At 37.4% G+C, this 12276-nt stretch overlaps 3 protein-coding genes across 3 annotated transcripts in view; 2 read left to right on the top strand and 1 right to left on the bottom strand.

Moving 5' to 3' along the window:
* Window positions 1-239: 239 nt before the first annotated feature.
* Window positions 240-3957, top strand: LOC150036954 (uncharacterized). The gene is made up of 6 exons (XM_090311706.1): window positions 240-500; window positions 783-852; window positions 973-1220; window positions 1407-1528; window positions 2244-2838; window positions 3778-3957. The coding sequence occupies exons 1-6, from the start codon at window positions 240-242 to the stop codon at window positions 3955-3957; spliced, it is 1476 nt and encodes a 491-aa protein (XP_090167832.1).
* A 3115-nt stretch (window positions 3958-7072) lies between these two features.
* On the top strand, window positions 7073-8152 carry LOC150036953 (NAC transcription factor 25-like). The gene is made up of 2 exons (XM_090311704.1): window positions 7073-7446; window positions 7624-8152. The coding sequence occupies exons 1-2, from the start codon at window positions 7073-7075 to the stop codon at window positions 8150-8152; spliced, it is 903 nt and encodes a 300-aa protein (XP_090167830.1).
* A 3971-nt stretch (window positions 8153-12123) lies between these two features.
* The window catches only part of LOC150036952 (uncharacterized), a 7098-nt gene continuing 6945 nt past the window's right edge, over window positions 12124-12276 (bottom strand). The window contains exon 12 of the mRNA XM_090311703.1: window positions 12124-12154. Within this exon, the coding sequence (XP_090167829.1) occupies window positions 12124-12154 (31 nt within the window). The remainder of the gene's footprint in view (window positions 12155-12276) is intronic.

Here is a 12276-nt window from a genome sequence, read left to right as displayed (position 1 = left end):
CAACGGCTAATTGGCTAGATTTTAACCAGTTAGTAGAAACAACAATACGAGTTGAGCGGAGTTTGGCAGATGTTGAGCAGTTTCCAAGAGGTAGTGAGGCCATAGTAGGGCCTAGAGACAGGGGATTCCGATCTCCAGTGGCAACCCAGACTAGTGGGAGCCATTTTAGGGGAACTAGTTGGTAGGGATCCAAGAAAAGGAAAACGAGACCCTCGGCCGGTGCAGTTAGCCGATCAGAGATGCCACGAGCTGGTGAGTCGGTAGCCAGCATAGACAGGAGACCAACATGCCCTAGTTGTGGCAAGAGGAATTTTGGGGCATGCTATAGTGGCAGAGGTGCATGTTTCCAATGCGGACAAACAGGGCATTTCAAAAGGGACTGTCCCCAGATGAACAGGGACGTTTCAACAGCACAACAGCCGACTTCCCAGATAGTTAACCAACCAAAGAGTGCTGGAAATCAGGGTGAAGGGTCAAGTGGTGCCAAGCAGAAGAATCTCGTAGGTCGACCCTAGTAGCAGAGGCGAGTGTATACCGTGACACACCAGGAGGCGCGGAGTCTCTAGATGTTGTGACTGGTAATGTTATGTTATGTGGGCAGTTTGCTTATGTTTTATTTGATCCTGGTGCCACACATTCATTTATATCTAACATGTATGTACCTAGTATAGATAGGTTGGTTGAACCTATGCCTGAATAGTTATTTATCTTTACCCCCTTTGGGAGATGTAATAGTAGTAGATAGATGCTATAATCATTGTGAGATACTGATCAATGGTCAGAACTTCTATGCTGATTTACTTCCTTTAGAACTATTGGAGTTTGATGCTATCCTGGGGATGGATTTTCTAAGTAAGTATCATGCTTCAGTAGATTGCTACAAGAAGAAGGTAGTGCTCAGGAAATCAAATGGCCAAGATGTAATGCTGACAGGAAACAAATGATTAGTCGCGGGGAATTTGATATCGACAGTGAAAGCTCGGAAGCTATTGAACAAGGGATGTAAAGAATATCTGGCTCATGTGATGGTTGCTCAAGGGAAAGAGTTGAACCCAGAAGATGTCCCAGTGGTAAATGAATTTCGGGATGTATTTCCTGAAGAACTATTGGGATTACCACCCAATAGGGAGGTGGAGTTTACTATTGACTTAGTTCCAGGAACAACTCCCATATCGCAGGCACCGTATAAAATGGTGCCGACTGAGTTGAAAGAATTAAAGGTTTGGCTGCAAGAGTTAATTAACAAGGGATACATTTGACCTAGTGTATCGCCTTGGGGAGCTTCAGTATTGTTTGTGAGGAAGAAAGATGGTACACTTAGATTGTGTATCGACTATAGGCAGCTGAATAAGGTAACGATTAAGAATAAATATCTGTTACCATGCATTGATGATTTGTTTGATCAGCTAAGAGGAGCCACACTGTTTTTGAAGATAGACCTGAGATCGGGTTATCATCAACTGAAAGTGAGAGAAGTCGATATTCCTAAAACCGCATTTAGAACGAGATATGGACATTATGAATTCCTGTAATGCCTTTCGAATTGACAAATGCCCCTGCGGTATTCATGGATCTCATGAACAGGATATTTCATCCCTACTTGGACTAGTTCGTGATAGTATTCATTTATGATATATTGGTGTATTCTGGTAGTAGGGAGGATCATATTACCCACCTGAGGATAGTATTGCAAATGTTGCGAGATAGGCAGTTGTATGCTAAATTCAGTAAATGCGATTTTTGGTTAGATCGGGTAGTATTTCTTGGGCATGTTGTTTCAGCAGAGGGCATTAGCATAGATACCCAGAAGACGGAAGCAATAGTTAATTGGGAACGACCCACAACCGTTTCAGAAATACGCAATTTCCTAGGTTGGCAGGTTATTATCGGAGATTTGTGGAAGGTTTCTCTAAGATAGCCCTTCCGTTGACGAACCTGACCAAGAAAGGCGTGAGGTTTAAATGATCGTTGGAGTGTGAACATAGTTTTCAGGAGCTGAAACAGAAACTAGTATCAGCACCAGTGCTTACCTTGCCTATACCAGGTAAGGAATTTGAGATTTATTGTGACACATCCCCATAAGGATAGGGATGTGTGTTGATGCAGGATGAGAAGGTGATTGCATATGCCTCTCGTCAACTTAAGAAACATGAGGGCATTTATCCCACGCATGATCTGGAATTGGCAGCAGTTGTTTTGGCTCTGAAGTTGTGGAGACATTACCTATTTGGAGAGCACTGCAGGTTATTTACAGATCACAAAAGCTTAAAATATATCTTTGATCAAAGGGAATTGAATCTAAGACAACGAAGATGGATTAAATTGATTAAAGATTATGACTATTCCATCGAGTACCACCCTGGTAAGGCTAATGTTGTAGCAGATGCACTAAGTAGGAAATCCTCGAGACCCAAGGCCATTATTGGTTCAATAAGAGGAATGCTATTGCAGGAGTTCAGGAATTCCAGAACCGCTTTATCAGTGAAACCGTCAGGAGGAATGATAGCTACTTTTCTGATAAGGCCAAACTTAGTAGAAAACCTTAAGCGGGATCAGTTGGAAGACCCTAATTTTCAGAAGATTGTTAATGATGTGAGTAAGGGCATCAGGGTTGACTTTCAACTAGGAACAGACAGTGTACTAGAAAAGGAGGGGAGAATGTGTGTGCCTAACAAGCTACAGCTTAAACAAGCCATTCTAGAGGAAGCACATAGTTTCGCTTATGCCATGCATCCAGGTAGCACCAAGATGTATAGAACTTTGAAGAAATTTTACTGGTGGCCTAGGATGAAGAGAGACATAGCAGAATATGTGGACCGATGTATAGTCTGTCAACAAGTAAAACCTGAGAGACAAAGACCAGCAGGATTACTCAATCCACTTCCAGTGCCTGAGTGGAAGTGGGAGCATGTGACAATGGACTTTCTATTTGGTTTGCCTAAGACACCCTCAGGATTTGATGGCATTTGGGTAATAGTTGATAGACTAACTAAGATGGCGAAGTTCATACTAGAAAAAGTTACTTTTACACTAGACCGCCTAGCTAAGATTTATGTGGATAGGATAATCAGTCAATATGAAGCCCCAGTGTCGATAGTGTCGGATCGGGACTCGAGGTTCACTTCAAAATTTTGGCCTAGTTTACAGAAGTCTATGGGCACTAAATTGCATTTCAGTACGACTTTTCATCCGCAAACAGATGGACAGTTGGAAAGAACTATATAGACAAGGGAAGATATGTTAAGAGCTTGTGTACTACAATTCAAAGGAAGTTGAGATGCACACTTATCGTTGATTGAGTTTGCCTACAACAATAGCTACCATTCTAGAATCAGAATGGCTCCCTATGAAGCATTGTACAGTCGACCTTGCAGGACTCCAGTATGCTGGAATGAAGTCGGAGAATGACAATTACTTGGTCCATAATTAGTTCAAAAAACAACAGAGAATGTGAAACTTATCAGGGATAATCTTAAGACGGCTCGCGATAGATAGAAGAGCTACGCCGATAAATGAAGAAGAGAACTAGAATTTAAAGTCGGAGAACGGGTATTTCTCCAGCTATCCTCATGGAAAGGAATTCTCTGGTTTGGGAGAAAAGGGAAGTTAAGTCTACGATACATCAGACCATATGAAATTGTGGAACGAGTTGGTCTAGCAACTTATAGGTTGTAGTTGCCGATGGAGCTAGCTCGTATGCACGACGTATTTCATGTGTCGATGCTAAGGAAATACGTGCTTGATCCTATGCACATACTAACAACATAACTGGTATAGCTCAAAGAAAATTTATCTTACGAGGAAGAGGCCATCGAGATTTTGGATAGGAAAGATCAGGTACTCAGAAATAAGACGATTCCTTTGGTGAAGGTGTTATGGCGTAATCATGGGATCGAGGAAGCAACCTGGGAACCTGAAGAGCAAATGAGGAAGAGATACCCTCAACTTTTCAAATGACATCTTAGGTAAATTTCAAGGATGAAATTTCTTTTAAGGGGGAGATGATTGTAAACCCCGAACTTAGGTTCCCTAGATAAGCATGTTTAGCCAAAGAGATGTTATATGACATATTTATTTAGTAGAAATTCATGTTGTTTATAGGGATTATGAAGGAAGGGAAGGAAACTATATTAAATGTAGAAACTTAATCATTAGTCTGGATGGAGGCACTAAGTGTGTGCAATCTACTCTTTGAACTCAGGAAGTGGCTGAAAGATTAAAAGGGAGGTGAAACTTCAAAAGCATGGTTTCGGCAATTGACGAGAGAAAATTTAGCGAATTCGGTGCCATTTGAAAGCTGGGAGAATCTAGTTTTCAAAGTTGTCTTGCTGGAGAAAGACTGCAAGAGGAGAAGAACAAAGGTGGAGAAATTGCAGAAGAGGCAGAACCACAAATTAATCTGGGCCGAGGTGAAGTTTGGAAGTTCCAAGCTAAACTATAAGGAATTCTAGGCTGAAATTTTAAGGTAAGGAAGTTACTCAAATATAAACAAGTTTGTAGATGGAAGTTTCTTGAAAAGAGCTATGGAGTTTGAGTTTTGAATTTTTGAAGTTATAACAGGGAATTGGTGCATAAGCAGACAGCTGCTTGTGAAAAACAAACAAGCAGTTCATCGTGGAGAATTATAGCGAGATTTGGGCAGGAGGATCTTGCTTATAAAGGAAATCTCGCTGATTTTGTAAGAAGGATCTCGAGCTAAGGGGAAATCTTGCGAGGAATTGAGGTGAGTATCGCTAAGATTTGATAGGAAAAGCTTGATCTCGCTCTAGAGGATCTCACTGGTATTGCTCTAGAGGATCTCGTTTGTATCGCTCTAGAGGATCCCGCTAGTATCGCTCAGGAGGATCTCGCTAGCATCGCTCAGGAGGATCACGCTAGCATCGCTCAGGGGGATCACGCTAGCATCATTCAGGGGGATCTCGCTAGCATCGCTTAGGGGGATCTCGCTGACCACGCTCAGGGGGATCTCGCCAGTAAAGCTACCTGTATTGATGGAAGTTCTTTTAATAAATTAATTATTTGAGATATTTTACTAGGAATTCTAAGTAGTTTAATCAGGAATTATATATTTTCAAGCCAAGAAGACTTAGGGGAAGCGTATAAACCAATAAGATCCAGACAAACTGTGAGTGACTAAGTAAATTTAAGGTTTCCAATACTCATGTATATATGATCAAGTAAAGCACAGTGACATTAATGATGTTTTTATACTTTCTCAAGTAATAAATGGTTGGAGAATAACTTAATGCATGTTTCCCGGCTTGTATGTGTGTAACATGGGCCAAGGTATGTCGTGTAACCATTACAAAAGCTATGTTTCTGATTTTGATATATGCTTCCTAGAGCAAGGCTATGAGAGAGTGAGTTCTTGTGTAAATGAGTGGCAATGGAACAGCTCTTGTGTAAATACTAAGCAATGGAACTTAATTTGTTGTTACAAAATACACATTTGATACCGAAGGATGTTGAGAAGGTATCTAACCAATTTGGTACCGAAGGACATTTGAGAAGGTACCTGGCCAATTTGATACGGAAGGACATTTGAGAAGGTATCTGGCCAATTTGATACCAAAGGATATATGAGAAGGTATCATAGTCGCTCAATACTGAAGGATAAATTTGAGAAGGTATCTGAGCAGAATGACCTAAAATATGATGGTACTTAGTGTGGCCATCTGCACGTAGGCAGTTATGAATGAGAGACCGAAGTATGGGTCTCTTGGTCGGTAATAAATGTTTGGGTGCTAGAGCGTTTAGGCTCGTTATCAACTAAGGAATAATAATTTTTAATGATGTCTGAGAATGGTTTACATCTACATTTAGAGACAATTGCTTGAGTTTACTCATTGGTATATTTACATGTTTATAATGATGCTACACTTGTTGCTTTACGATTCTATAGTCACTCACTGAGCTTTTAGCTCACAGAATTTCTGTGTTTTCCCTTCTCAGGTAGCGGTCAGTTTCCACAAGGTTGATCCTGCTACTGCTTGCCACCAAAAGACTCGGCTTATTAAAAGACTTAGGTTGATGATCTGTTTATGTACACATGTTTTGTGAGGGACTAGGGCTTCTGTAGGAATGTTTGGGCCACCTGTGAATATTTTTCTATAAAAGTAATGTCTTGGCTGTATGCATATATTTATGTAATCTTTGTAGAACTTTAAGGGGGGTTAGCTATTTGCGTATATTACATATTGATGAATAGGTCGGTATTTAGATTAGAAGGCTTGGGTGGTTAGTGCTGGTAGTAGGGCTAGTAACTACCACAGTCATATCCTCTTACAGAATAAAAGGGTAATCTGGGAGGGGGTGTGACAAACCATCGCAACGTTCCGCTCATTGTCTACTTCCACAAGGCGATCATGTAGTTAAGCATAGCGAACGTGTAGCACTTGCCGTACGATCGTATAGTAAAAGGTAGGTGATCGTATAGGTTCTGAGAAGGCGATCGTCTAATAGTAATAGCTAAACGATCGTGTAGGAGTTTGTAGGCGATTGTGTAGTGAGGAAAGTGAGCTCTCGAGAGTGGGAATTCAGAAGATGCTTTCGTGGAGTAGCCATCGTAGCGTGCCCTTCATCGTCTACTTCAACTATGCGATCGTGTAGTAAAGCTAAGCGATCGTGTAGCTTTTGGTATACTATTGTATAGTAAAAGGTAGGCGATCGTCTGATATAAAATTATATTATCTAACCTAAAAATTAAAAGAAAAAGGAAATATTAGAAGTCAACCGGAAAAAAAGGCATTTGAAATTCAAACACAATAATCAGATAAAATATCAAAGCACTTCAAAGTCAAAGAAAAGAAAAAGTAGAATTTGGGATAAAAAAACAAAACATGATATTCTCCAAATTGATTTAAAACTAATATATATATATATCTTTAAAAAGATTATGGTAAAAAAAATTAGATCTCAAACAAAAAAATTGATGTCTATAAATATGAAGACTTCGGCGCTCAAATAATTTCAATCACAACTTCTTTAGAGACACCCACCCTCAAGCCTTTGATCGCAGTTTCTTCAAAAACTTAGAAATCAACTAAGCCTTCATCCTTGGTTGCTATTGGTAATGGATTCAGATTCATTGCAACAGGCTTTGAAGTTGTTGGTTGGCTTTAGGTTTAACCCTATAGACCAAATACTCATGGAGCATTATCTTTACAAGAAGATTCACACCTTTCCCTATTCCACACTCGTTGTTTTTTACTGTGATCTCTACGGAGATTTAGAGCCTTGGGAAATTTGGAATTCCTATGGAGGTGTTGATGGCCAAGACCTCTATTTCTTTACGAAACTCAATAGGTCCATCAATAGTTCGGGACAATTATCTGCCTATGTCAATCGCAAGATCGGCTTGGCTGGCGGTACATGGAGTGGTGAGAACTCAGCCACCCCGATTTCTGGAAGCAACGTCCCAATAATTGGCTACTGCAGACGAGTAAGGCATTGATAATAACGCCTTTCTTTCTATCTCCAACTTTGTGGCACTTGTGTTTTTATTTTTATGTCACCCTTTGAAATTATTGTTTGTTTTTTCTTAATTTTTCAATTATTATAGTTTTCAACTTACCATTCTTTTGGAATTTAGAAAGAATAATTTTTACCATTTGTTACTGTTAGGTATGAGAATCCTCAATTACAAGAACATCATGGTGAATGGATCATGCATGAGTACAGCTTGCATGAGAGTGTGATCACATGTGGTTGTTCAGATCCAAACTATGTATTGTGTCGGATTAGAAAGAATGAAAGACTCAAAAGAAAAGCATTGGGGATATGCAATATTCAACCTACGAAGAAGAGGGTTTTGGCACCTGAGATTCATGATACGAGAAAGATTATCCAAAGGCGACCTACAAGAAAAGCAAACAAAATTCCGCCTCAACAATTAGCAGAGCAGATTTCCGTGACACCTAATATGGTATGCCATATGCCTTGTGATCCTAAAATGACCACCAACCAAATGCATCATGATGTGTCCTACTTGGCTTTAATGACCACCAAGAAAGGTATTAGTGATATGCCTGAACCTGAGATGATCATCAACCAAATTACTAGTGACATGCCTTATGCTCAAAATATGAACATTATGCCTTACATGCCTGAAATCACCACCAATACGATGCAAACTAATGACGAGGTACAATGAAGGAAGATACTGAAAACACAAAATATCATATTCAACAAATTTAGGTTTATTAGATGAGTATTTACTGAATGTAAGAATATGACATACAATTGAGATATTTGTATTCGCCCATAGATTCTTGGTCACATTATCGTATATAAATATTATATATTTTGAATTAATAAAATACTTAATGTTTATTAGTTTATATAAAATTAGTTAATGTTGTTGGTTTACAAAAAATTATATTTGATCCATACATTTCCTATGTGTCCTTGACCTCCTATAACATCATTTTGAAAGAAAGAATTCTCCTCCAGCTAGCTATCCATTTTCATGTTATGATGATACTACATCGACAATTTATATTTCAATATTCTATATAGCCTTTGAAGAATTTCCTTAAATTAGGTTGAAAACTTGGTTGTGTACAAATAATTAATAAAGTCTTACACAAACATAACTCTCAACTCATGTACAAATAATTAATCATTGAATATCTCGTTGGTAATTTTGAAAACAAGGGATTCATTGTATTTCATGTTTGTAGATGTTTTATAGCCGATTTAGGACTTAAAATCTAATTTAAACAATTGATAGCATTGAAATATAAATGCTGCCGACAATTTCGGAATTGAAAATCCTTTCCAAAAGATTAAAAGCTATAATTTTGGACCGATTCTAAAATTTAAACATAATTATCTTATATAATATTATCTATCCTAAGAATTAAAATAATAAGAAAATAATTAAAAAAAATCAATCGAAAAAAAAATTATCTCATAGAATATTAAGCACTTCAAACTATAAATAAATAAATAAATAAATGTAGAATTTGGGATTAAAAAAAGTTTATATTCTCCATAATGATTTAAAATAAAAAATAAAATGTCTTTCTGAATGATTTAAATTAATTAACTTTTTTGTCATTGAAGCTTATAACGTCAATTAGGTCCCCTACTAGCTCACAAAAGGTAAAATAAGAATCATTAGTTTTGAAAGAATTCGAAATGTTCAAATTGATTAAAGGAATTTATGTTAATTGTACATGATAGAATTAATATAATGTATATAGATACTTTATAATATAAAGTTATTTTTTAATGAGTCCAAATTTAAACTATAGGTTCAGAGAGAAATGTAAATTTGAATATGATTTAAATGTTTAATTAATTAAATTGGTTACTTAATTAATTTTATTAATTACGTAAAAAATTAACTCTTGAGAGTGGGTGTTCAGAAGATGTTGTCATGGAGAAGTCATCGTAGCGTGCCGCTCATCGTCTACTTCCACGTGTAGAACTTAAAGGTATGCGATCGTATAGTTTCTGGGAAGGCGATAGTCTACTAGTAATAGTTAAGCGATCGTGTAGGAGTTTGTTGCCTTACATCCTAGGGGTAGATCTACAAAGTGCCAAGTGTTATTTGACTCAAGTGCGTCCATCTCATCATTTATGGCTTCTTGCCTTAGGTTGGCATCTACTGAGGATAGGGCAGCTCTTAGATCTTTAGGGTCTTCTTTTACATTGTAGGTCAGGAAGTCATTTTCAAAATCTTTGGCGGTTCTAGCTCTTTTGGTTCTTCTAGGTTTCCCGCACCAGATTACTCTCCTAACCTGGACGGAATGATGACTACTGTAGTTATTAATCCTTTTACTGGCACTTACTTTCTATCTTACCTTATAATAATACTCAAACCCTGAATACATAATAACTCAGAGCTTAACACATTTACATCACAGGGTTTCGTAGCATTGTTTTTTTTTCCATAGATAATACAACCTAGTGAGCCCCATCAAGAATACTAGTCACTAGACAGACATGTGTACTAACTAATACAGGTCTTCAATTAAGCTTCCTTTTGCATATGAGATATGTAAGAATAAATTAATTCTTTTGTGATAAAAAATTCAATGCATTTACACAAATTTATGCAGATTCTCAAAGATTGAATTACAAAAGATTTGCAAAATTATGATGCTCATTTAATAAATGAATTTCACAATTAGGATCTTTGAGAATAATGGTTTGATACAGTATCATAACCATGACTTTGAATCACGACAATGACAAGAAAATGAAAAGTAAGTATTTATCTATTTTATATTGATATTTACTCATTATGAATGAAGTAAAAATCAGTATGTAAGTTTGATTATTTAACAAATTTCAAATAGTTGATTTGAAATGATTTTGTATATTAAATGACAACTCTCTATGCTTAGGATTTCTAACTAGGGTTATAATACTTGATCCAAATCCCCCACCATTCCTTGATTTTAAGGGAAACCTATCTTTAAAGAAGTCGACATCATTTGACTCAATGATCACTTGGTTTCCTAGATCATAGAACCTGTAGTTTTTACTTGTAAACCCCGAACTCTAGGTTCACTAGATAAGCATGTTTAGTCAAAGGAATGTTATATTACATATTTATTAAGTAGAAATTCATGTTTATTTATAGAGATTATGAAGGAAGGGAAGGAAAATATATTAAATGAAGAAACTCATTCATTAGTTTGGCTGGAGGCACTAAGGGTGGGGTGACGTGGCATTCTACTCTTTGAACTCGGGAAGCGGCAGAAAGATTAAAAGGGAAGTGAAGTCTCAAAAGCATAGTTTCGGCAATTGACAAGAGCAAATTTAGTGAAATTGGTGCTATTTGAAAGCTGGGAGAAACTAGTTTTCAAGGTTGTCTTGCTGGAGAAAGATTACAAGAGAAGAAGAACAAAAGTGGAGAATTTGCATAAGAGGCAGAACCTCAGATTAATCAGGGCCCGAGGTAAAGATTGGAATCTTCAGGCCAAACTATAAGGAATTTATAGCTGAAATTTTAAGGTAAGAAATTAACTCAATTCTAAACACGTTTATAGAAGGAAGTTTCTTGAAAAGAGCTCTGGATTTTGAGTTATGAATTTTTGAAATTATAACAGGGAATCGGTGCATAAGAAGACAACTGCTTGGGAAGAACAAACAAGTAGTTCACCGTGGGAGTTATAGCGAGATATGGGGATGAGGATCTCACTTATAAAGGAAATCTCGCTGATCTCGCTCTAGAAGGAAATCTAGCTAGGAATTGGGCCGAGTATCGTTGGTAAAGTGAGTATCGCTAAGATGAAAATTTTCCAGGAAAAACTTGATCTCACTAGCAAAGATCTCGCTGATTTAGCTAGCATGGATCTCGTTGATCTCACTAGCAAGGATCTCGCCGATCTCACTAGCAAGGATCTCGCCGATCTCACTAGCAAGGATCTCGCCGATCTCACTAGCAAGGATCTCGCCAATCTCACTAGTAGTGATCTTGCTTATGGGGATCTCACCAGTAGAGCTATCTTTATTGATGAAAGTTCCTTTAGTAAATGAATTATTTAAGGTATTTTACTAAGAATTCTAAGAGTTTAACCAGGAATTATATCCTTTTAGGCCAAGAAGAGCTAGGAGAGGCGTATAAACCGTTAAGAGCAGTGAGTGACTAAGTGAATTAATGTCTCCAGTACTTATGCATATAAGATCAAGTAAGTTATAGTGACACGAATGATGAATTTATACTTCTTCAAGCAACAAATGGTTGGAGAATAACTTAACGCATGTTTTTCGGCTTGTATATGTGTAGCACAGGCCAAGGTATGTCATGTAGTCATTACAAAAGTTAAGTTCTAATATGGAAATATGCTTCCTAGAGGAAGGCTATAAGAAAATGAGTTCTTGTGTAGAAGGTAGGCAATGAAACTTAACTTGATGCTATAAAATACCTTGGTACCAAAGGACATTTGAGAAGGTACCTGACCAATTTGATATCGAAGGACATTTGAGAAGGTATCTTAGTAGCTTGATACTGAAGGACAAGTTTGAGAAGGTATCTGAGCAGAAGTACCTAAGGTATGACGGTACTTAGTATGGCCACGTGCACGTAAGCAGTTCTGAATGAGAGGTCGAAGTATGGGTCTCTTGGTCGGTAATAAACGTTGGGAGCTAGAGCATTTAGGCTCGTTCTCAACTAGGAAATAATGATGTTTGATGATATCTAAGAATGGTTTAAAACTACATTTAGAGACAATTTCTTGAGTTAATCATTAGTATATTTACATGTTTACAGTGATGGTATACTTTATGTTATATGATTCTATAGTCGTTCACTGGGCTTTT

The sequence above is a fragment of the Benincasa hispida genome, chromosome 3 (genome assembly GCF_027475165.1).
Source record: "Benincasa hispida cultivar pf3 chromosome 3, pf3_genome.v1.1, whole genome shotgun sequence".
In the NCBI taxonomy this organism is placed as follows: Eukaryota; Viridiplantae; Streptophyta; class Magnoliopsida; order Cucurbitales; family Cucurbitaceae; genus Benincasa; species Benincasa hispida.
Note: the sequence above shows the minus strand (reverse complement) of the source record. Positions and strands in the feature narration are given on the sequence as shown.